The sequence below is a fragment of the Staurois parvus genome, unplaced genomic scaffold (assembly GCF_062004578.1).
Source record: "Staurois parvus isolate SC_StPar_1 unplaced genomic scaffold, SC_StPar_1.0 ptg000544l, whole genome shotgun sequence".
Lineage (NCBI taxonomy): Eukaryota > Metazoa > Chordata > Amphibia > Anura > Ranidae > Staurois > Staurois parvus.
In genome coordinates this window covers 5,311,054-5,336,654 of record NW_028318340.1, presented here as the reverse complement: position 1 = coordinate 5,336,654, position 25,601 = coordinate 5,311,054, and the positions used below count along the sequence as shown (strand labels likewise).

The 25,601-nt window shown below is 40.6% G+C and overlaps 1 protein-coding gene across 6 annotated transcripts in view; it reads left to right on the top strand.

Annotated features, from left to right (window-relative positions):
• Positions 1-25,601, top strand: part of NBEA (neurobeachin) — an 881,324-nt gene that overhangs the window by 621,382 nt on the left and 234,341 nt on the right. For all 6 annotated transcript variants that reach the window (XM_089690860.1, XM_089690861.1, XM_089690859.1 and 3 more), the window contains one exon: positions 10,606-10,749. In XM_089690860.1, coding sequence (XP_089546986.1) covers positions 10,606-10,749 — 144 coding nt within the window. The remainder of the gene's footprint in view (positions 1-10,605; positions 10,750-25,601) is intronic.

Sequence of the window (25,601 nt, the reverse complement as noted above, 5' to 3'; positions counted from 1 at the left end):
AATAAAATGTTTGAACAAGAAAAATTAAAAGGTCCGTCCAGGATTTCCACGCAGGGGTCTAACCTTCACTCAGTGACAATGTTAAAATAAATGCCGAACCACCTGGCTTTCTGGTCAGCAGTGCTTCTGCTCTGTTTGGTGTTCCAGAGCACTGGCTATTCAGGTGACAGCACCTTGCTGTTCAGGCCCCATGGTGGCCTCTTGACAGGGTTTTCACAGCACCTCCAGCTTGCTCCCTTCAGAGACCTTTGGACTCCTTCCAGCCCCCTCGACTCACTAGCCTCATCAGCTTCCTCAGTCTCCCAGACCCACTCATCGTTTCCCAGATTTTTCTAGCATGCCAGACTTTCCCAGTCCTTAGGCAAGGAATTCCCCTCACATGGGTTGCAGTCTCCAACAGGAACTCCCAGCTCTCCTGACAGGGCTCTGTCTCCAGCAGCAACTGCCCTGACCTATGCTTAGATCTGCTTTATAACGATCCTGACCACTTGTGCACTCACACAGGCTGTAGACAACTAGCAAAGCCCGGACACCAGATTTGAAGTTTTTGTCAAGTCCAAAACTCTAACGTTCAAGCTCCCATCCCCAATCCAGAACTACTAATCTGGAGAAATCTGAAAAAGCAGTTTCCTCCGCTCAAAATCAACCTGCCAGAGCTTCTCAAGCTGCAGCTTTGAGAATCCGGTGTCACATTTATGCCTATATACAATACATAGTGGTAGGGTCTCACACTGTGACACCAGGTTGTTGATAGAAGAGTGCTAGGATTGTTTTAAGTTTTCAGCCATGTTTCGTTGGAGATGGTACACAGTACTGCAGTACAGATGCACTTCTTTGGTGCCCATGGAGCAGGCTCATCCTGAAGGCAACCAGCACAGGGGTCTAGGCACCTGGTAGATGTCAAGGGGCCCAGCTGCTTCCTTCATGCTATTGCAGCAAACTACGTGATATTGCAGTGGGTCAAAGCTGTGCACCTGCCTGTCACTTCACAAGGGAGAATATACTGGTAGGCAGTTGTTGTCTCATGGGGCCATGCCACTACAGAAAATGCAAATGACTCAGCTTCTCTGTGCTCCTTGCTATCCTTATCAATGTCAATTGAAGGGATGGGGTAGCTGAAGCTGCTCTCTTGTCCAGGTCCCCATTCTGCCTAAACCATTCTCTGGATGTCTATGTGTTTGCTGACTATTGGTTACAGATTAATGGTGACTAGAAGACAGAACAATGAGAGGAATGGGTTGTATGATCTCACATCTACAACATGGAATTTGTTGCGCAATCTCTGATTCAGAAATATCATGAAATGGGAGATGTTTTTTTCTCTTTGCATGCCACATAGAGGGATACCCCATTAACTGACAGCTGAAATGTGACATCATAGCACACCTTATTTCTTCTGTAAGTCGCACTAAATTCAACTAATTTCTGACTTTTGTAGATTCATACAACTCAGTAATCTAAGTTTGTGGTACATTGATGACCTTAAATATACTTAACACAAAATTGAAGTAAGGGTTTGTTTTTTAGGATACTATCTGAAATCTGGCTTACCTTAAATTGATATGTTCCCTCAGAGTGCCTATTAAGGATTGTATATGTGATTATTACCCATGAATGTCATCACTCGAGCTGGTATCCTGAAGAGCATGTCATCAACACTGTTCTGCGGAATTCCACTGTGCTTTATAGACGATACAAAGTGCTGCTTTTAGAGAGGTAGATCTTTTCAAATACATCTATCGGGACTCTTGTCAGAGGTGTTCATTTCACTAACACATATCTATCATTATCCTCACATCTTGAATGAATTGCCCATTTGTACTGTACTTGAAAAGTGTTGCCTACAATGGTCATATCGATAGCAGAACCTGTATAATACATATACAAGAAGTAAAAACGAAGTGAAGTTCCCTTGAAGTAGATTTCCAGATGTTTGGAAACATTAAGATTTCCTGTCAGTAGATTTAAGTAACACCATGATGAGGTTAACTTTCCATCCTGCCAGCCTTTTCTGGAGATGAAAGGCAGCTTTTCACATAAATGGCCTTATCGTTGAATCAGTGTGGTGCACCATAATCAGAACTTCTCCTCCTGCCCTTCACATAATCCTTGTTAAATCCATTGCAAAATAAACATATCTTTTGTAATTACTTAGCACCTTTGTTTCTATTTGGCCACATGCTAATGCACCTCTTCTCCAAAATCTCAAGACACTTTTCTGACTTCTAGACATCATCAGTGGCCAGCTTCTTTTTTCACGTTTTAACATCCAGCCCACTCATTACATCAGCTTCAAATCTTGCATATGCGCTATAGACATATGTTTTTTTTAATGTGTGTGTGTGTATATGTATATATATATATATATATATATATATGTATTTATTGCCATGGCATCTTGAATGTAATTGTTACCTGACATGTTGATGTAATCAATACCATGGCGAATGCACAAAGGAACTTTTATTAAAGTGTATTTTTTTCCAAACAATCGCATTTGAAAAACCACCGTGCACCATTTTATTCTCTAGGGCCTTTGCTTAAAAAATATGTTTGGGGTTCAAAGTAATTTTAAAGTAAAAAAAAAAATACTGATTTTTACATGTAGGAGAGAAGTGTCAATATAGGCCTGGTCTTAAAGTGCTTAAAGTGGTTAAAGGACTTTTTTTTTTTTTTTGCAACACTGAAAATCATTAAACAAAACAAAAAAAAAGTTTAAATATTAATGGTTAGAAAGATACAGTTGCAAGAAAAAGTATGTGAACCCCTTGGGATTACGTGGAGTTTTGCATGAATTGGGCATAAAATGTGCTCTGAACGTCATCTAAGTCACAACAATAGAAGAACACAGTCTGCTGAACATAATACTACACAAACATTAGATGTTGCCATGGTTTAATTGCACATAACATGTAAACATTCACAGTGCAGGGAGGAAAAGGTATGTGAGGCCCTAGCTTAATGACTTTTCCCAGAGCTAATTGGAGTCAAAGTTGGCTCACTCCTGGCTCCAATCAGTGTGATGATATTGGATGTGTTGCTGACAGCTGTCCTGCCCTTAAAAAACACACACCTGTTTTGGGTTTACTGGTTTCAAGAAGCACTGTCTGATGTGAACCATGCCTCGCAGAAAAGAGCTCTCAGAAGACCTACGATCAAGAATTGTTGACTTGCATGAAGCTGGAAAGGGTTACAAAAGTATCTCCAAAAGCCTTGATGTTCACGTGTCCACGGTAAGACAGACTGTCTACAAATGGAGAAAGTTTAGCACTGTTGCTACTCTCCCTAGGCATGGTCGTCCTGTAAAAATGACTGCAAGAGCACAGCGCAGAATGCTGCAAGAGGTAAAGAAGAATCCCAGAGTGTCAGCTAAAGACCTACAGAAATCTCTGGCACATGCTAACATTTTTGTTGACACATCTACAATAAGGAAAACATTAAACAAGAATGGAGTACATGGGAGGACATCACGGAGGAAGCCATTGCTGTCCAAAAAGAATATTGCAGCACGTTTGAAGTTTGCAAAACAGCACCTGGATGTTCCACAGCACTACTGGCAAAATATACTGTGGACAGATGAAACCAAGATTGAGTTGTTTGGGAAGAACACACAACACTATGTGTGGAGAAAAAAAGGCACAGCACACCAACATCAAAACCCCATCCCCACTGTAAAACATGGCGGAGGGAGCATCATGGTTTGGGGCTGCCTCAGGGCCTAGACGGATTGTTGTCATTGATGGGAAAATGAATTCCAGAGTTTATCAAGACATTTTGCAGGAAAACGTACGACCATCTGTCCGCCAACTGAAGCTCCGCAGAGGATGGGTGATGCAACAGGACAATGACCCAAAGCATACAAGTAATTCAACAAAACAATGGCTGCAACAACACAGAATACTCCTTCTGGAGTGGCCCAGTCAGAGTCCTGACCTCATCCCGATTGAAATGCTGTGGCATGACCTTAAGAGAGCGATTCACACCAAACATCCCAAGAATATTGCTACACTGAAACAGTTTTGTGAAGAGGAGTGGTCCAAAATTACTCCAGATCATTGTGCAGGTCTGATCTGCAACTACAGGAAACGTTTGGTTGAGGTTATTGCTGCCAAAGGAGGGTCAACCAGTTATTAAGTCCAAAGGTTCACATACTTTTTCCTCCCTGCACTGTGAATGTTTACATGTTATGTGCAATTAAACCATGGCAACATCTAATGTTTGTGTAGTATTATGTTCAGCAGACTGTGTTCTTCTATTGTTGTGACCTAGATGATGTTCAGAGCACATTTTATGCCCAATTCATGCAAAACTCCACGTAATCCCAAGGGGTTCACATACTTTTTCTTGCAACTATAGATAAACAAACTCAGCAGTAAAGTAATGTTTAAGGGGAGAAGGCAAATAAGGAGTTAATTGGGGTAAATTGAGGCTTAATAATAGGTTAAATAGGATTTTTTTATTTTTACATGGGTATGTTAATAAACATATGCAGATCAGAGCTCATCCCTTTAATCTGCAGAACAATTAAACGGAGTAGATACTGTACTGAAGTAACAATGTTACTTTGTATCTCTTTCTCCTGTGTTTGAACAGAAATTAAACACTGTGTCAGATGGTTTGTTTTTTTTTTACAGCAGAATCTATTACAGCTGCTGTATTTGCACAGAAGAGCAGAAGGACTACACGTGCCCCGTGTACATCAATTATTTTTTTTGGGGCGTGTAGTATAACCAGTATAACAATTGGTGAAGTTATGAATTCAGCATCTTCTAGAAAGACTGGTTAAATACAGTGGCCTATATGTAGGTGCTTTGACCAGTTCAAGCATTTCTGTGTCATTGTGTAGAATGTGCAAAAATTAGGCCTCAAGTAACCTATATGTGATAATTTTTCACAGGATACAGATGATTAGTAGCTAGTGAGCTGTTTTTAACAGCTTTCAAGTAAAACCCAAAACAAAATATAATTTAAATACTGCAATAGTCCTTAGCCCTTGATTACAAGCGCCTTTTTCTAGGTCACCCTGCAGTGTAAAGGATCATAGTCGCAATTTTCTCTGAGTCAAGCTAATTTGCTGCCAGGGGACCAGGCATTTTTATCTGCCAGTTATGTTCTTGAGTATGGATGTGCTCAAGTGGGTTTGGACATGGGTCTTAACCCATGTGAGCTATCCTGCCAGGAAGCTGTCGCTGGAGGAAGCCAATTATAAACAGCAGAAGCATTTCCTGCAGTCACACATATACAAGGGTGTGTATATGTGTGGCTGTGTGGCAGGGAATATATCTGCCGTTTAATCAGTGAGCGTTTCCTGGCAGTAAAGCTTAGGCAGGTTTGTCCAAACTTGCCTGAGTTCATTCCTGTCCTTGAGCACTAGTCCCCCAAGTGCCCCCATGAGTTTTCTTGCCTCTGGAGCCTGTGAGAGAGGACCTGGCCACTGGAAGTGTCACCTCTGTCAATACTGCCTCTGTAAACACAGCCAGAAACACATTGGCTTGACTACTTTTTTGCTACTCTCAATAAATGATTACAAATTTGCCTTCCAACTTGCATTCACTGGATATTGGGCATTCCTTTCTACCTGCCTTTACAAGTACATGCGGAAACTACCTCAAGGCCATACCCAGAGGTGGCAGCCCTAGCTCCCGAAAAATGCTCACCGCCACCTTTTTAAGTTGGCCAGAAATCATTGGAAGAGAATTCTTTCAACCCAACCCATTACCACCTACCCATTGACCAATTGAGTCAGTCCAGCAGGATCTCCAACCCTAAAGAGCTAACCTCAACCAATAGGAAGTGTCCACATCATGCAGGCAGTGTGATGTGGATACCCAAATAAGGACAGAGGAGGATCATCACATGTCCATGGCTTCAGGTAAGTGAAATGGACCATTGCATAGGTTAAATTTGGGGGTTTTTTTGTTTTGGTTTTTTTCGGGGGAGGGGGAGTCAAGCTTCCTTGAATACACTTGTCTATGTCTCCCCATAATTGTGCAAGACAAAGCAGTTGAGGGTGTTGTGCAGTGTACATTAGCACATATAACTGTTGAGATAGTAGATAGACTGTAAACCTATTGGATGGTGCTATGGAGTGTTCCAAATATCCAGCATAGAGAACTGTTGGGCTAATAGCTCAGGCAATTGTTGGAGTAGATCTAAACCCAGTCACTGAAATCTCATAGAAGATTTACATGCCATTTCCAGAGTTGTTTTGAATTTTTTTTTTAAACATGCAGCTTTCATTAAAAGAATGCCTGATGATCTTGTCATGAAGGGCCTTGTTCAGGCACTGCCTTGTCCTTTGCTCCCTGGTGTAGTCTACAAGCAGTTGTGCCAACACACATTGCACAGGCATGATCCACTGTTGTCACCATCAGGACGGCGGTCAACAAAAATGATGTGCATCTGATGCACATAGACCGGAAGTGAGACTGGAGGAAGTCAACAGTATGGAAATGAAAAAGGGGGGAAAATATTGTATAAATAGAGACCATGTTTTTTGATACACATTGCTTTAGCATGCTAGATTTCATTCATTTAGGCTTAGTGATATTATATTGTAAGACCGTAGGCAGGACAATTCAAACCATTATTTGTGCTCTTTTGGATAAAATATTTAGAACCAATAGTTTTATATAACACAGATACAGACTAAAATTACAAAACAGTTTATACCTAGTTGTTGCCACATTTATTTGTATGTCTGCTACAAACTTTTAATTATTATTGTAAGCTGAGATATCCTTTTACTTTAAAGGAGAAGTATAGCTGAAGTTATTTTGGCTATACACTCCTATGGATCACAGAAGTGCAGTCCAAGCTCTGAAAAGATCCCAACCATATAATTGGGATCCACCCAGAACCCTGCTCCGGCATCTAGCTCAGCCTCCCACCGAGAGCCTGAGCCAGCCCCTCCCTTCCCCTCTACAGCCTCCACAGAGAACATGGGGGGGGGGGCAGGCAGCAGAGACTGAGTGCTGGTTCACACTGATGCGGGATTTGCAGCGATTCCTGTGCATTTCCTGCACTGCACCACAATTGCAATCCATTCATGTGAACCATTGTGGGTGTCAATGTTAAGTTGACCCCCCCCCAAAAAACAGATCGCAAAATGCATTGCAGTTGGCTGAATTAGATCACATGGGTGTGAACACCCATGTGAGCTGATTCCAGTGCGGCAAAAAAGGTGCATGCACCTTTTTCGTGCAGGTGTGGGTGCGATTTGAGCCATACAAAATGGATGGGCTCAAATCGCAGTGCAAAGAATCGCATTTAATTTGAACAGGATTCCTGTGTTAATCACCTCATTAGTATGAACCAGCACTGACAGTCCTTGCTCAATGCTCAGAGCAGAGGTAGAGAACTGAGTGATCGCGGTCTTTGATCGCTCAGTTCTCTGGGCAGAGCCAGCAGGGGACAGATGCATCATGAGATCAGTCCCACATCGACCTACATAGGCATAATTTTTTCTAATGCCCCAAACTTCTCTTTTAGGACACCAATAATTCTTTGATACCCAGTGGAATGCTTTGTTCCTTTGACCACTTTACCTAGGCTGAAAATGTATTTTATTCATAATAATTTGCCTTATAACCAAAGCTGTTCATATGTTGAGAAGATTGGCAAGCTTTCTGTGACATGAAAACATTTGAGACCATATATTTCAGAATGTCATCCTATGGGACACATTGAATTTACTGATCAAACTTTTATTTCAAGGATATGACAATAGAAGGCCTAGGATAAAGCTGGTCCAGCAGTGGACAGATGTTTTTGTAAGATTTGACCATACACACTTTTTTTAATTTCTAAAATAGTTGATGCTAACCTTCCAGAAATAAGACTAGTAGTAGGAGAAATGAAAAGCATTCATATATAAAGCATATATGCTAGTTACAGTTACAGGAGTTTTTACCTTTGCCATTCACTATCCTTTTGTAGAGCATGAAATGTCAAACATCACACCTGATGTTTCCTACCTCAGGAGAGTTAATCTAAGGTGATGTAATCTGCTCTTTTAATTGTCCTGTTTATGAATACACCTAGACCTGTGGACTTCAAACTGTTGCCCTTTGCTTGCCTTCATCTGGCCCTTGGGGCGCTATTCATCCCACTGAAACGAGACACTGTTCTGCCCACTGACACCAACAGTGGAGCATAATTCCTGACACTGACACCAACAATGGAGCACTATTCCTCTCCCTAATACCAAAGGTGGGGTGCTGTTGCCAGGAGAGTCTGAAGGACAGTAAACTGGCCCTTTGTTTTGAATGTTTGGAGACCCCTAACCTAGACCGTTATTTGAGCCATATTAACATCATTATTATTAATTCACCCATAGATCTTCTGCTTAGGGAAGGAAAGGTAAGGTGCAGATGGTAGGACCAAAATATTTATAGTTTTTTCTGTCTGGACCCTCACCTCCTCAACAAATCTCATGGGTAAATCCAGAAATAGAACTTAGCAGGAGGTAGGGGCATAGTAGCCACATTCAGCAACGTAACTAAGGAGGTATTGTAGGGACCACTTCCAGCAGCACAGATTGTAGAGGTATTGTAAAAGCCTTTTCCTGCAGCAGAACTGAGAGGGTAGGTAGCATGGTAGGAGTGTATTTGCAGCAGCAGAATTAAAGGGGTATGGTAGGAGCCACTTCCCGCAGCAGAACTAAGAGAGTAGGTGGTATGGTAGACACTTGCGGCAGCAGACCTAAAGGGGTATGGGTATAGTAGGATCCAATTCTAGCAGCAGAATCCAGGGATAGTTGATATAGTAGGAGCAGTCATGTTACTCTACATACATAAAGGGACATGCAGTCATCTTCACTTGCTCAACAAGGTATAGAATTATAGATGGGGGGCTCAGTGTGAAACACACAAAATCTTGCTGGTTGGCATCTGTATGAAATGGTTGGTTATTTTATACTAGGGTGGCAAGAATTCTCTATCTGGCTAACAAACGTATTGAGATTTTTCCCACCAGGCTATCTCATTTTAAAAGATTTTACTATATACACAGTTATGGTCAAATCATACAGGTTTAAAGGTTTGGTGTCCGTTCACAGGTGGGGCCATCTTGCAATTTATTTATTTCAGGTACTTATATAGCACTGTCAATTTACGCAGCGCTTTACACATATATATATATTGAACATTCACACCAGTCCCTAACCCTCAAGGGGTGTACAATCTTAGGTCCCTAACTCACATTCACATACTAGGGCCAATTTAGACAGGATCCGATTAACCTACCAGCATGTCTTTGGAGTGTGGGAGCACCCGGAGGAAACCCACGCAAGCACAGGGAGAACATGCAAACTCCATGCAGGAGGTGCCATGGTTGTGAATCAAACCCATGACCCATTTACTGCAAGGCAGACGTGCTAACCTTTAAGCCACTGTGCCACAATCATGATTTCTATTCTTGCGTTCTAGTAAACAAGAAAATGCAGATTGAATAGAGGAGATTTCTGATCTGCTACGAAGGCCAATTGTTAACAAAATAAGTCTTAAATCAGTTAGATTTGCCTGTGCATTAATATCTTTACTGTTTGCTATTATTTATATTAGGAGTAGTGGTTAATTTATTCCCGTATCTTTGCATGTTATGTTTAAGAGTCTACAGGGTTATAAAACAAGATGGGGGAAAAGAAAGCAAAGTAGCTCTGTAACTGGCGTATGATTTGTGGTGTGTTAAAGTCGTTTTTGTGGGAGGACAGTCTTTACAAGCCATGTAATGAGACCGCCCCTGGGAGACCTCATTCCTCCTGTGCTGCTTATATTGATTAATGTGACCTTAATTCATAAAAGATCCTCTAGTCAAGCCGTTCATTTAGATAAACGTTTATTTCATACCTTGGAAAAACTGCCTCGACTCATTCTATCAGAGACTGCTATTTAAAAATCAATTCTACTAAAATAAACTGTGTTTGATTGAAACCGTTATATATACAGCAGCTGTACGGACAGGGAGCCTTAAAAAAGCATAAGGTTTATGCATTATTGAGTAGTAGTGAGAATTAAAAAAATTAATAGATTTTAAAGACGTGTGTACATTTTATATACATATGTTTGTGTGTTGTCTGTATATGTATAATATTTTTGTTCACTCTGAAAATGTCATTTTTGTCTTCAAAATATGAAAGCATAACAATTGGCAATCATATGGTCCCTTGTGCTCACATTTGAAGAATAGGCAGCTAATCAACATTTCTCTACTTCTGAATCTCTGTGTTGGTCCCTGCATTTTCTTTTTTTTTTAATTAAATTTTTCTAAATGCCACCTATGAGATCAATGTTTTTTTTCTGACTTATATGGCAAGAATACTGTTGTAATTATTGGCATATAATGCTATCCAATGTTTTTATGAAGATGCCTATTAATATCATAGGGATATTGAGTGAAAACAACTTTACACAGTTTAATCTGTTGACTTTTTATGAGTTACATTTTGTTTTTATCTAGATCAATCAGCATTGTGCTTTCTACCACTTACTTTACAATATTTATGTTGACATTAAAGCTTTATTCTGGCCTTGTGTGATTTTCTACTTTTGTAGCTTGGCGTTGCCTCTGTTTTAGCTAAGGTATATTTTGTTTTTTGCACCAAAGGCACAGATGAAGATGTCATGAAATCAAAGAAGGCTTTCCGAAGTCAGGCTGCTGTTAATCAAAATGCCGAAACTGAACTAATGCTGGAAGGGGATGATGATGCTGTTAGTCTGCTTCAAGAGAAGGAAATTGACAACCTTGCAGGTAGGCCATCTTTTTCACAATAATAAACAAAGCTGCCATATAACAGCTAAAAGCAGTGATAGATTTCTGTGGCACAGGTAGGAGGAAGTAAACTGTTTATATATAAAACAGTACAACATGTTGGGTACAGAGAACAGAGAGATGTCATTTAAAATGCCGATCTATTTATCCTTACTGCTCATAAATTTATTTGCACAAAATGGACCTTTACACATAGTGTATGCTTGTTACTTATTTAGAATATATGATATACTACACTGATCTATCACAAACAGAACACTTACCAAGCTAGCCTGAAAAAAAAACAAATTGATCCTGTCTTACACTACATGTTAAAATCAGACGGTTTAGTTGCACAGATTTGCACATGTATGTGAAAGCCACAGTGCCAAATCAAGGCTCCTCTGTATACTGCGGTCCAAACTCTCCAAGTTGGAGCACATATAGCAGTGGATAAATTAAGGGATGGTTTACCTGAAGGGAGCTCACCCCTTCTTAAAGGCACAGGGACACACTGGACACCCAGCAAGAGCACAATAGAAGCTGAAGGCATCCAGTGGGTCCCCACGCCAACAAGCTTTACAGACAAGTGTCAACCATCTCAATCTATAACTAGCCTTTGCAGTAAGGTGAACATGGAAGGGCTTTGCACATCACAAATAGAAAATTTCCCAGCACACTTACCAGCTAGCCTGCCAAAAAACAAAGTGACCCTGTCTAACAACTCACGCTAAAAACAAAGGGTTTAGTTGCACACATACAGTATGTGAAAGGCACAGTGCCTTGCCAAGGCTCTTCTGTATACTGTGGTCATATCTTTATTTTTTTGGAAGTCTCCGACTACACTGATATACCCATTAAAGGCTCTTGTTACATGATGCTTTGAAACCTATGAAAATAAAACAGACATTCTGTTTATTACTCCTTTGCCTATGTACATGCATCTTATTAGTTCAGTAGAAGTAAGCAGCATATCGATTGAGCCGATGATTGGAATCCATAGACTTGTTTACTAAGTTCGGAAAGTGGCTGTTACCATTATATATCATAGTAAAATGTCCAGTTAGAAAGAAACTTGGGGGGCTAATTGATAAGAACACAAAGAATGAAACTGTTTCCCTCCCCAGTACAAGGAGTCAGACTAAAACCGTGGATTTTTCAGGGCGTAAAATATAAGGGCCCTTTCATGCACTCCAGTGAAAGGTGTCTTTTTTTGGTGTTCTTTTGAGAAACTGCACCAAAGATGCAGCATGAAGGACTTTTCCAAGAGCAGCTCACCTGCAGTGTGAATGGTTACATATGACTTAATGGGAAATAGTTTTCTTGCGCTTTTCTTGTCCTAGAAAAGCATGACAACAGCATACCAGTGTGAAAGGGGCCCAAAAGCTATAACTTTAATGGGTAACGTCCCTGCTTTTCTTTTCCTCAATAGGAATAAATCAACCTAGGTATGGTAAGAACTGAACAAGCTAAAATGTGTCAGACTTTTCTTTTTTTTCTCTTTTGACAAGCAGTGGTCATAGAGGTCCTTCTAGACATTATTCCGGTATGGAAATTGTTGATGAATGTGTAAAGAAAAAAAAACTTTTTGAAAGCATGTCTAAAAAATAGCTTTGTGAAAGCATGGCCTATGTGCTCTCAATATCCTGCACGCAAGTCACCAAGATTCTACAGTGGAGAGGTAGTAAAAAAGTTATGAAGGAAATGGCTACTGCTTCTTATGCCCATTGGTCACCTCAAAAAAATCATACGTTGGTTTTAGTATTGAGTAGTGAGAATGTATTATTTGGTGTATATATGTGTGTGTGTTTGATGTCATTCTGATATTGAAAAAAAAAAGGATAACCTACTTTTATCTAGAACAAACTCATGACCAACACCCCGAGCAATCCAAACAGCCTCCTCATTTCTCATGTTCTCTATATTCGGTGTATCCTTGCCATGCACCAACCACGTTAATTATGTTTTAACATTTTTAATCCACAAATGTGGAAGTATTGGAAATAGATATTAAATTGTCAAAATTTCAGATTTTAAATATTTCTGTTTCAGCTTTAGTCCCTTTGGTCCCCAGACTGTTTACATCAAGAGGCAAGTTTCATAGTATTTTAGTGAGTTTTTTAATATTACCGTAGTGCTATGACATTTAATGTCCCAATCACATTTATAACCACTTAACAGTCTGTTGTGATTCCAGTTAATGATGCTGTCCCTGAAGTACAACTAACTTTTCCTCACTGTAACTCCTCATAAATTGTCTAACATCTGCTAGCCTTACATAATATGAATGTGAAGAAGGACCTTAATCCACCATAATGTTTATATTTATTTAAAATGTGTTCAAAAGATGAATTGCCTACGCGACCTGTTATTTGAGCAATGCTTGAGGAATGGGTGTGTTAGGGGTGAAATCGCCACTGTCTCCTAGTATGATAATACTAGGCTTTACCTTATTATAGATTATAATGTGCAGACACCTGTTTCGTTCTATTGGGGTAGTTAATTTTTTTTAGCCCTATTATATAATGCTTCCTTTAAATGATGTGACATTGTTCATTATTTCCTTTAATGTGATACTAAATATACACAGTTTAGTTTACATTATCCCTTCTCTTTTTGTATGCAGATGATAGCACTGTAATTTTTTTAATTAAAAAAAAAAGCATCTAAGTACCTTTTCCTAATTGATATACTGCTGTCACGTGACCCAGCTTTTTCCCAGCCTGTCTGCAGGGAAACAGTGGCAGGAGGAGCTTCTAATCCTTTGCTAGGAGTCACATGTTCAACACTAAAAACAATATCCCACCCCTATTGTGTTTAGCTGGTTAGTAAGCAAGGAGGAGGAGGTAGTGGGCTGTCCTTTATACCCACATGACTCTATAGTCACATAATCTGCTCAGATGTGATAGGATGGAAATACTCAGGGTAAAAAATACACTCAACACAACTACTGTGCAAAATCCCCAACTGCCGTGGGGACATGGACAGAGGGGGGAGATAGAGAATGGCAGGATCAACCAGCTCTTTTGCAGAATACATAAAATGAATCGCATAGTGACTGAGTGAGTATGGACAGCATGTAATACAGCATTTATTGATAGTTTTTAATAATGTGGGATTATTGACAGTTTACCATCAGATGCAGATAAATTAGTGTGATGAGATCAATATATCCTTTGAAAATAAAAGTCCTAAGCAACTCGGTGACATAGGACCTTTTTCCACCTCCACATACCTTAAAGCTTAACACATGGTAGGTATACAGTCCACACATTAATGCAGCTCTGTAATAAATACATCACTAAATGTATTTTTTAATGCAAGCAGTATATGTACATGAATCACTGTCAGACTCCTGCAGTCCCTATACAGCATGGTTCAGACTGAGGGAGAGAGAAACAACACAATATGCTCATCAGTTGTAGTGCATACAGTACAAGAGTGATAAGCTCATCAGTGTGCTGCTTCTCCTTTCACTGTCCAGTCACTGGGTGAAAGGTGAAAAAGGGGACCTGTAAGTAAAAGTCAAACTGCAGCTGAAAAATAACAGGTCTGCTAGACAGGGCTGTGCTGTGGGGGCAGAACTATATAAATTTCAAGACCGGATAGAAATACAACTACTTTGGTGGGTAAAACAGCTCTTGTATATGTATTGCATCTGAGTATATAGCTGTTTTTCTGTAGTTCAGCAATAAAACACACAGAAAGTCCTGTCTCATTGTCTCCCTTGGCATTGTTGTCTTACTTATGTTGTCATCTCCCTCTAAATCATTTAATCATGCGTTGGCTGTGTATGCACAGAATAACCTTGTCTTTCAGTCATACAGAATGGCCAAGGTCTTTCTGTGCATGCGCCACTGCCACATGAATGACTGGGGGGAGATGTAAATATCAATGGTCAGTAATTAGCAGTAGCACATTGTTGATGTTTACATGGCGGCCAGTAGGGTCCATTTATGCTGTACACATGTAAACATTAGGCCAAAGGTTACATGCATTCAGCATACAGCTTTTTACTGAGGGTCCTGACTCCTTCTATTAGTATGGCCCTGGGCATGAAGCCAGGACGCATGCACACAGGCCTAAAATTGTATTGTATGCTGCTATGTACAGATCCATAATTTATTCAGATCTGAATGCAGCAGTATGGTATGCTATCAGCCCATGCACACTACTGTTACTTCAGACATTCAGAAAGGCTGAAACTATTCTGAATTTACGTTGCCACATGAATAACCCATTCAGGGGAAGATCTAAACATTAATAATGTGTAATCAGCGGCGGTGGTGCCTGCTCTCTACACATTGTTGATATTTACATCTAGGCCCTGAGCAGTGGTGAAGGCCAAGAGGGACCATTTAACCTGTAGGCATGTAAACATTAGTACAAACATTACATGTATACAGCGTGTGGACAACTTTTAGTGCAGGATCAATACGGCATTAGGCCTTTTTTTGTGCACTTGTACCAAGATAAAAGTTCTAATCTGACCAGATGAAGTGAGAAGGACTTGTGCCCATGAACTGTTCGTGCAAATTAAAAGCAAAAAAAATAAGTTCAGAACATTTTTTTTGCCCAAAAGTCTGAAAGGAGAGAACGCCACCTGCCATCTTATGTGATGACAAAGGGATGGATGCTTGTCCTGCTATTGGGCATGACATTCCTGCAACATATTCTCTTCTATTGCCCATAGCACTCCCGGATAATTCTCTTGGTCAGCAGAGGACTCTGTCAGCCTTACAATATACAGAACTGCTAGTTTTTTCCAGAAGGTATGCGTGTTGTGACAAACCTATTATAAAAGAGAATGTTTTCGGATGGGTTTTGTTTCATTTTTGTTCTGTTCTCCTTCATTCATCATTCATTTGTTTGCACTCGTTCTGCTGCCAGTTTTGTGCATATTTCTCACATTAAACGTTTTTTATGTGAATTTGTAGTGCATGATTCAGGCTAAGGAAAGGCTATTTTCAGCTTTGGTTTTCAGCGGGTGAAGGGAGTCGATGGTTCTGTTTTTATGTATGTAAACACAGTCCTTTCAGGGTTCTGTCAGGACAGCTTGTAACATTCTTCATGCTGGTGAAATGCTGCTTCCTGACACTTCATCCCACACTCTACATGCAAAACTATTTTAATGTGCAAAAAGTGCATTCACTGGTTTTATCTTCACATAGTTTTATCAATTAAGTTTTCATGTGAATTATAATGTGTACTAAAAAAGTTACATAATTATACATTCAAGTTTATTTTTTGTTTTTTTTCTTCTTGCAATGTAGCATTTTGGAAGATTGTCTTTTTTTGGTGCAGCCAACTATGATTTTCTGTAAATCCCACAATTTCAGATCTTTGTAACCAAATATTCTGTACTATATTCTGTATTATATTCCAAATGCTCCCTAAAAAATTATTTCCTCTTTGGGCTACATTCACATGGCCATGAAAATGTTACTGATGTTTTAGTTCCTGTGTATGATAATACTTGCTTTCAGATAAATTTTAACTAAATAAAATAAAATAGGAAAAGCGCCACACTTTATATCAATAAAATATATATAAATAGCAGCAACTCTGAACCCCAAAAAATTAAAAATTATATATATATAAATAGCAGCAACTCCGAACCCAAAAAAATTAAAAATTATTGTGGCATAAAGTGAAAAAATGTATACAAAGGAATGCGCTAAATAAAATGTCACTATATAATTAAGTGTCCATAATAAATCTGTGCAAGTCCAAACACTATAAAAACTCAAAATTTCATCTGTGAATTCATAACACCGTGATTGATCCACCACCAAATGAATTAAATGGACTCACCAGAGCTAAATGCTGATCAGATTATAGACCAGCACCAGCGCTTTTGCTCTGGGAGCGATGGGTCAACGATATCCAGATTGTAGATATAATATTTTGCAGTAATATTCACATATCCAGGTGATCAGTAGCAATATTCGGCAATGATGAACAACATCTCACTAACAGAAGCAATGCTCTGCAGCCAAAAATCTCAGGATGATTCTCTCCATGTACCACCGTTTCTCCATAAATGTATGAGCCACACTCAGGGACAAAGGAAAAGAAATGATGGTGCAGCACGTTTAAAACACATATACATTTATTAAAACTTTCAAAGCACTCACAAATAGGGTGTCCAGACAGACACCACCTTGATCAGCAATATACAGCACTGAGTAGTGGACGATCCCCGCTCACGGCGGATCACCTCCGACACACACAGGGAAAAAAACGTTCTGACATCAACATCAAGTAGGCCATGCGGTACGCCCCTTGATGACGACGTGGTGACGAAACGCATTGGGCGTGGTCTACTTGATGTTGACGTCAGGACATTTTTTCCCTGTGTGTGTCGGAGGTGAACCGCAGTGAGCGGGGATCGTCCACTACTCAGTGCTGTATATTGCTGATCAAGTTGGTGTCTGTGTGGACACCCTATTTGGGAGTGCTTTGGAAGTTTTAATAAATGTATATGTGTTTTAAACGTGCTGCACCATCATTTCTTTTCCTTTGTCCCTGAGTGTGGCTCATACATTTATGGAGAAACGGTGGTACATGGAGAGATTCAACCTGAGATTTTTGGCTGCAGAGCATTGCTTCTGTTAGTGAGATGTTGTTCATCGTTGCCGAATATTATTACTGATCACCTGGATATGTGAATATTACTGTGAAATATTATATCTACAATCTGGATATCGTTTACCCATCGCTCCCAGAGCAAAAGCGCTGGTGCTGGTCTATAATCTGATCAGCATTTAGCTCTGGTGAGTCCATTTAATTCATTTGGTGGTGGATCAATCACGGTGTTATGAATTCACAGATGAAATTTTGAGTTTTTATGGTGTTTGGACTTGCACAGATTTATTATGGACACTTAATTATATAGTGCCATTTTATTTAGCGCATTACTTTGTATACATTTTTTCAGATAAATTTTAAATGTGGAAAATTGTTTTTTTTTTTTTTTATTGAAAACCAGAATGCATGTCCCCAGATGCAGATTTACAAACCTGTGTAAATGTCTCCATTGAAAACAATGCAGCTGTGTTCAGAACTGTAAGTTTAAGTAAATGCTTTTTTTTTTTTTTTTTAATGGCTGTGTGAAAGTGGCCTTATTGTGATTGGCTTAATGATTTTTCTCACGGTGGTTATTCACTTTTCACAACAACAGAACTGATCACATGGTTATAGGGGGCACACCCTACCGCTTAGCACTCCCACTTCCTTCAGTCTAGAATAATTATTGCAAATACCTATCTCTACCTAGAGAGCAGTACCAGATAAAGAACTTGCAACAAACCTGCTAAAATATTTGCATTATTTGTAACTGATCTGGAGCAGATTTTTTTGGGCATAAGTAAAGCTTCCCATGAAAGAATCTTAAGAAAAAAGGAAACTATTAGGATTTTCTCACATAGTGCATTATTTAATACTCTTCAGTGCATTAGATGCAGTGTCTGAAGAAAAACTATATTACCCCATAGCATCTAATCGGATTCAGATCAAGATCGTATCATTAAAGCGTAACTCCACTTTTGTTGAGATAAAAACGTTCCCATCTGGGTGATCTATGCACATTGCAGGGATTTTTAAAAACATTGTTGCAGATTCCTACCTTTTGTTATTCTGAAGAAATAGCTGCTTGTCTGTGTCCATGCGTAAACTGAATGTGAATAGGAGTGACATTATAATTATCAATCTGCTGTTGTACATGCTGGCTTCTAATGAGGATAGTAGCAGGATCTGAATCCCTATAGACCTGATTTCACTTTGGGAAAAAAATGACATTTTGTTGCAGGGGATGTCTAAAATCTGACTTGTACCTTAACTCAAAATTTGGGGAAATTCAATGAGCCAATCACAGAAGAAGGAAATTAAATTTCTAGGGGGCATTCTGTAGACCCTCTGTGTGCAGAACACCTCCAGGTAGCCATATTGCATTGAATTGTACAGAAAATTACAGTGCTGCAGTTTGAAAAGGAAAGATATTTTTTAATAATATTCAATTACTATATGACTTGTGTAGCAATTTTATATGCTATATTTTTTATTTGCTATTTTTTCCCACAAAACTATAGATACCCTTTTATGTTTATTTTTATGTTTAATCTGATTTTAATAAACCTTTAAAGAAAAAGTCATACCTTTTACACTGGGATAGAAGAGCACCATCGATATACAGATCCAGCACATTTAGTACATGGCATGACTGAGACAAGTTCCAAATGGATGAGTACAACACTTACCTTACGTAACAAACAAAAACATTGTGATAAAATCTTAGTATGGGCCATTGTAACAGACAGTTCAGTGTTATTTTAAATGTGATTGTTGGCAGCAAAGAAATGCTTTATTTGTATAATTTTGGTAAAGTGATGTTATGCTTATATACACATTTATTACACATAAAACTGTTTTTAAAATTATGATTTATTTACTACAGATGCTACACCTCCACTAAGCATTATATACATTTAAAGTGTATGTTACCCGAAGTATTTATATTTTTGTGTGTGTTCACATATGTATATGTTTTAAATCATAGTCTCTATCACTTCCTTGTACAGCTTCCATCTAAAGTACCTGGTTGATCCTGCCAGTCATCTTTCTTCCTTGTTCTAAACTGACCACACAAAGTTGATTTGTGCTTGCGTGGTGAGATTGTATCCTTTGGCTGGCCATTTAGAGGTACAAGACACTGTCCAGACACACAGCATGCCTGTATTGGGTAGTTTGCTCATCCACCACACTCCCCTGATCAATCACAGCCTGCCTCTGGTACACACCCCCTCCCAATCACAGCCTGCCTCTGACACACACCATCCCATTCACAGCCTGCCTCTTGAACACACCCCCTCCCATTCACAGCCTGCCTCTTGAATATACACCCTCCCATTTACAGCCTGTCTCTGACCACACACCCCTCCCAATCACAGCCTGCCTCTGGCACACCATCCCATTCACAGCCTGCCTCTGGCACACCATCCCATTCACAGCCTGCCTCTGGCACACACCATCCCATTCACAGCCTGCCTATTGAACATACCTCTCACCCCCTCCCATTTACAGCCTGCCTCTTGAACATACACCCTCCCATTTACAGCCTGCCTCTTGAACATACACCCACCCATTTACAGCCTGCCTCTTGAACATACACCCACCTATTTACAGCCTGCCTCTTGAACATACACCCTCCCATTTACAGCCTGCCTCTTGAACATACACCCTCCCATTTACAGCCTGTCTCTTGAACATTCACCCTCCCATTTACAGCCTGTCTCTGACACACACACCCCCTCCCAATCACAGCCTGCCTCTGGCACACCTTCCTATTCACAGCCTGCCTCTGTCACACACTATCCCATTCACAGCCTGCCTATTGAACATACCCCTCCCATTTACATCCTGTTTCTTGAACATACACCCTCCCATTTAAAGCCTGCCTCTTGAACATGCACCCTCCCGTTTACAGCCTGCCTCTTGAACATACACCCTCCCATTTAAAGCCTGCCTCTTGAACATGCACCCTCCCGTTTACAGCCTGCCTCTTGAACATACACCCTCCCATTTACAGCCTGCCTCTTGAACATGCACCCTCCCGTTTACAGTCTGCCTCTTGAACATGCACCCTTCTTAAGCACAGCCTGCATCTTCCCTGGATAGGCTGTGGAATACAGGCACCCTGTATGCCTGCACAGTGTCCTGTAACCCCACTATCAAGAAGATGAGATGCATGGTCACATCACAGAACTTTTTTCCAAGTATGACCTTTTCTAAGACTAAGCAAAAAGCAGTTAGGGTGCATACATAGTTATAACTGCAATGGGAAGCACTGAAATGCGTTAACCATGGGGTATTTATTAAACATGGAGCCCGATTAAAGTAAGCTCATGCATCGCAGATATACAACCTCCTCCAATGCTTCGCAAACTTTGAAAAGCAAAGTATCAACATTCTGGGGGGACTGGGCAGTACATCAGCTAATGTGCATATTAACAGTCCCTCCAGCATTGGAGACTGAGACAAAACTGTACCGGGGTGTATTTACAAATCTGGACAGCTGACATTAGGACAATAGAAATGTTTTAGGACCGGAGTTCTTTAACCATAAGAAAAGAAGCACCTGATGAGTTATGTGAATGTAAGTGTCTCTTTAATGAGGATGCAGGACTTTGCTTCACTGTGACAAAAAATGATGCAGTAACAGAATCCATGCACTGTCTGGGATTTTTGCTTGCTGAGATCCTACAAGGCCATCACATATAAAGTATACTGTGGTATCTGGAGCAGAACAGCAAACCTCGAAATTATTGCATAATATAAGAAAGGATATTTATAGCTGCATCTCGGACTGATTGTGGTTTTCTGGTAGCTTAGGAGGGAAAAAAAGGAAATACACCAATTCACTTGTTGCATGCATATCGTAACTATATATCTAGGTTGTAATATTTGGCTCCCCCCCCCTGTTTTATTAAAATTTAATTTAAAGGCCATGCTTTGCAGTATACAAATGCAGCCTGGAAGGTAAGCGACTGGCACTTTTTGTTGCAGAAATGAAGTTCTTGAGTTTGCTTTGCACAAGGGACATTATATATTCATTCTATCTTTGTAGGTGTTCTACCTTTGTCGCACGACATAAACACACACTGATAGCTAAACTGGCTCCTTAAAATGTAATTAAAGGCAAAGATGGTACTATGTTCCAGCTCACATTGCACATGCATCCCTTCATATAGTGAGAGATGTGGATGTGGCCAACACGGAGATGTCCTCAACATTTTGTGGACTTGCCTGCTTCTAACGGATTTTGGTCTAGGGTTTTCATACTTCTGCTTACCTTATATCACCTGTCCATCTGTAAAGATGTAAAGCTGGCCGTTTTGCACTGCCTTGTCTAGGGTCTACTTTCCTACCAAAAAAACCTGGCCATTTACTTGTTCTTTGCAGCCAAACGCACCATAGTCAAGGCCTGGAGGAAACCCATGGTCTCATTTGCAGCCATGAAAGACTGACCACTGTGATGATCAATGTAAAGATGTCTAGTGTTTTGCATGACTCCCACTCCAAATTCTTAAAAATATGGGAACCTTGGCTGTCTTGCGCTTTCCTGACACCACATCCAGTCTGTTTCGGCAATTTCTAATCTCCTAGTTGACTAATGCCCAAGCCTGCAAGACATTTCAGTGTGGCAAGTGTTAATACTACTAAGGGCCTGTCACAGGCTCTCATCAAGAAAGGTTGACTATGCCTGGCCTCTCCTCACAATTTTTCCATTCATAGAAGTTGTACTACAGCTTCTATAAACGTTGCAAGTAAAAACACAAAGAGAAGGTCGGGAATGAAAAAAATAAACATACACGCTCCTCTAGATGGATGCAGAATCTGTACCCCACTGCCCCTAAGACTGAGAACTGAGCGAAAAAAGACCCCTGATCGCTCAGTTCTCAGTCTTCATTGAGCAGAGTCAGTGACTCTCAGTCATCGGCTCTGTGCTCTGCTCCTCCAGCGCTCAGCGAGTGCTGGCTTAGTGATGTCAGCTAACAGCAGGCTTTAGCATGTTGTCATGTGAATATAGTCACAGGAGTGCAGAATTAGTGCACTCCTGTGACCCACAGGAGAAGGGGGGCTAAAAGAGCTTTTGCCCTGCTTCGCCTTTAAATTCTTACTTGCAGTGTTTTTCTTCTCAGTAAAGGATTTTGTCTTCATAATGTGCCTTTGTACTTGGTAGAAAGTTTGAGTACTCCAGAAGAGTCAGTTCCCTCGCACAGTCCTCTCCCTCCTTGCACATCACAGCCATCACCTCTTCTGAGATTGTCAAATTACTGTCTGTGCTGAGCCAGCTCCTCCACCCCTCCCCTTGCCTTCCAGTATAACCTTTTTATGTAGCTAACAGAGGGGAGCAAAGGGGAATAATAGTAAAATGTCACAGTGGCTGGGGCCACTGACCTCACTTCCAAGATGGTGGCTTCCAGCAACCGTCTCAGGCCTTTTGGATGTCTACACAAGGGAGGGAGGCTTTTACAGGTAAGTAACATGCATTAAATGCACATATGATTATATGGTAAGATTTTTATCGAAATGAATGGTCTGGTGACAGGATTTCTTTAAAATACATACTTAAAATGCAGCCCTGTACTTACTACCCTCCAATGACAGAGCTTCAGAATGTGGGAAGTAGTGGATGGTATATTGGAACCTCCTGATATTTTATTGGATGCATTCACACAATAGCTTCTTATTTCTCTTAGGTGGTCTGGTGGGTTTCTCTGAACTCATTGGGGGGGGGAGCTATTCTTTGTATTGTTATGTGAAGAATGAAAAAGGAGTGGGATACTCCAAGATGGATGGGATCAGAGGCATGGGGGAGCCCACAGCTTGCATATCCTAGATTTATAGGATTCCACAGGATGACCTTCAGACTGGATTGGTATTGGATTTTAGGTGCCAGTGCTAAATGACCTGGGAGTATTGGTCCAAAAAGATTACTAGCCCACAACTAAAGCAAATAACTTAATGTTTAGGGTTAAGAGCCCATTCACACTTCCAAGGTGCAGTAACACATTTAACGTGTTGCGGTACCATTCATTTTGAATAGCACCCCAATTCACTAAGGCAACACATCTGTGTTGTACCAGTAGTGCATTGCATTAGGAAAAAGGTATTGTGCAATTTAAGCATGTTAGGGTTTTTGACAGCCCATTCATTTGAAAGAACTACCTTACTGCTACACACATGAATACATCACAAGGCTGTAATGGACCCGAAGGGTAATTTTTTAGACTTGGGACACAAAAGCTTTTATTAATGATATTCCTCAGCAGCCATAAAGGGTGTAAATCTACTTTGTCTGCACCAAATCCTTTTTACAAACCCAGATATTGATTTATAAAAGTAGCAGTGACCTAATCACTGTGGTCCACCACTACAGACCAACTGCAGAACACAATAAATACACATGCTTCTTGTATTAGACAATATTTGCTTATCCTGGAATTCAGCTTTAAAGTGGTTGGAAAGGTGGAAGTTTTTTTCATTCTCTGCATTAAGGTAAAAAACCTTCTGTGTTCCGCTCCCCCCCAAATATTACTTGAGCCCAGACTTGATCCAGCGCTGTGCCCAAGAGCAGTTCTCTCTTCATGGTTTCAGAGGCAGCAGAAAGAGCCATTGGCTCCTGCTGTTGTCAAACACAGCCTGTGAGGAGGGGGTGGGCCGAACCACACTCTTTGTCAATAGACAAAGCCCACATGAGTGCCCCCATAACAAGTGACTTAACAAGGAATAGCCAGGAATGCCAGCAAGAGACCCCAGAAGGGGAGGATCAGTGCTGCCCTTTGCAAAACTATTTCACAGATAAGGTACAGTATAACCTGTTTATTTTTTTAAAAAAAATCACTTTAAGTGCTTGGCTTGGCCCCACCCCCACTCCCTCCTTACTTGCTTTGGTTGACAGTAGTAGGAGTCAGTGACTCCCACTGCTGTTTCTGAGCTTCTGTCCCTGAGGTCTATGAGTATGAGGAGGGAGAGAGCTACTGCTCTTGTGCACAGCACCAGATCGAGATTTGGCTCAGGTAAGTAGGGGGGGGGGGCTGCACTGAGAAGGTTGCTTCTCATCATGCAGAACCTTCTGTCTTTAGAAACCCTTACATTAAAACCCTGTGAAGTGATTGCCCTCAGGTGATACACAGATGAAACAAATCCTCCTACATACGTTGTACCTATTTATCTGTAGTCTTCTCTTTTCTACATCCATTCAAATTTCAGAATTTAGAAAGCTTGTCTGAGCATTTAGAACAAAAATGGGGGCAGATTGCTGAAGTTACACTCTTTCAGAGCTCAGTGAGAAGACCTGTTTGGAAGGAAGAGACACACCCCTCCTCCACACAGGAACAGAGCTGAGGCTGTAAATCACAGGCTGTGTGCTGGAGCTCCTTCCGCTGTCACCTTTTTACCTCTTGGTGTCAGGGAAATTTGTCCTAAGCGGTTCATGCTGATAACAGAGGAACAAGACAGCAGGCCAAATTGACACTTATGGGTTCATTTACTAATGCTGGAGAGTGCACAATCGGGCTCACTTCTGCATAGAAACCAATCAGTTTCTGACCTCAGCTTGTTCAATCAAGCTTTGGAATTAAAACCTGGAAGCTGATTGGTTTTTATGCAGAAAAGAGCCTCTCTCTATCTTTTGTAAATAGAACCTGGATTGAGACAAGCACACACTGTAGAGGGATATGCTTTGTTCATTTTTCATGTCTGAGGTTTACAACCACTTTACGGCCCCTTTCACACAGATGTTCCGATCGGGTCCGCCTGCCCGTTTTTCAGGTAGACCTGATCGGAAGCTCTATTCACCTCTATGGATCAACATCTGATCTGATCGCCATCTGTTGGATTGGATGGGATGACAGTCGGATGGAAATGGACAGGCGGTCCATTTCCATCCAACCGCACATAGAGGACAGCAGGCTGTGTCTGTGTCTGTTCTGCAGCAGTGGAGTGGGGCATGGACCTGTTATCCGCATGCTCAGCGGGGATCAGCCAACAGATCCCCCACTGAGCAAGTGGATCCGCTGACGGGTCAACCCCATGTGAAAGGGGCCTTGCACTGGAGCTACAGGGTCACTTTTCACTGCAGAATTGTCAAAAATTTACTTTTTTAATGACCACAACTCTGTGTGATCAGGTGCGATTTTACACAGATTTTATTTAGTAAAAGGATGTGCAGGGCTTAAATGTTTTTTCTGTATGTTAGAAATAAAAAATAAAAAAAAAACCTTACTAGTAAAGTAGGCAATTGATCTCTAATAATATTGACTGCACCAGTGTACTGGGCCAGGTTTTGG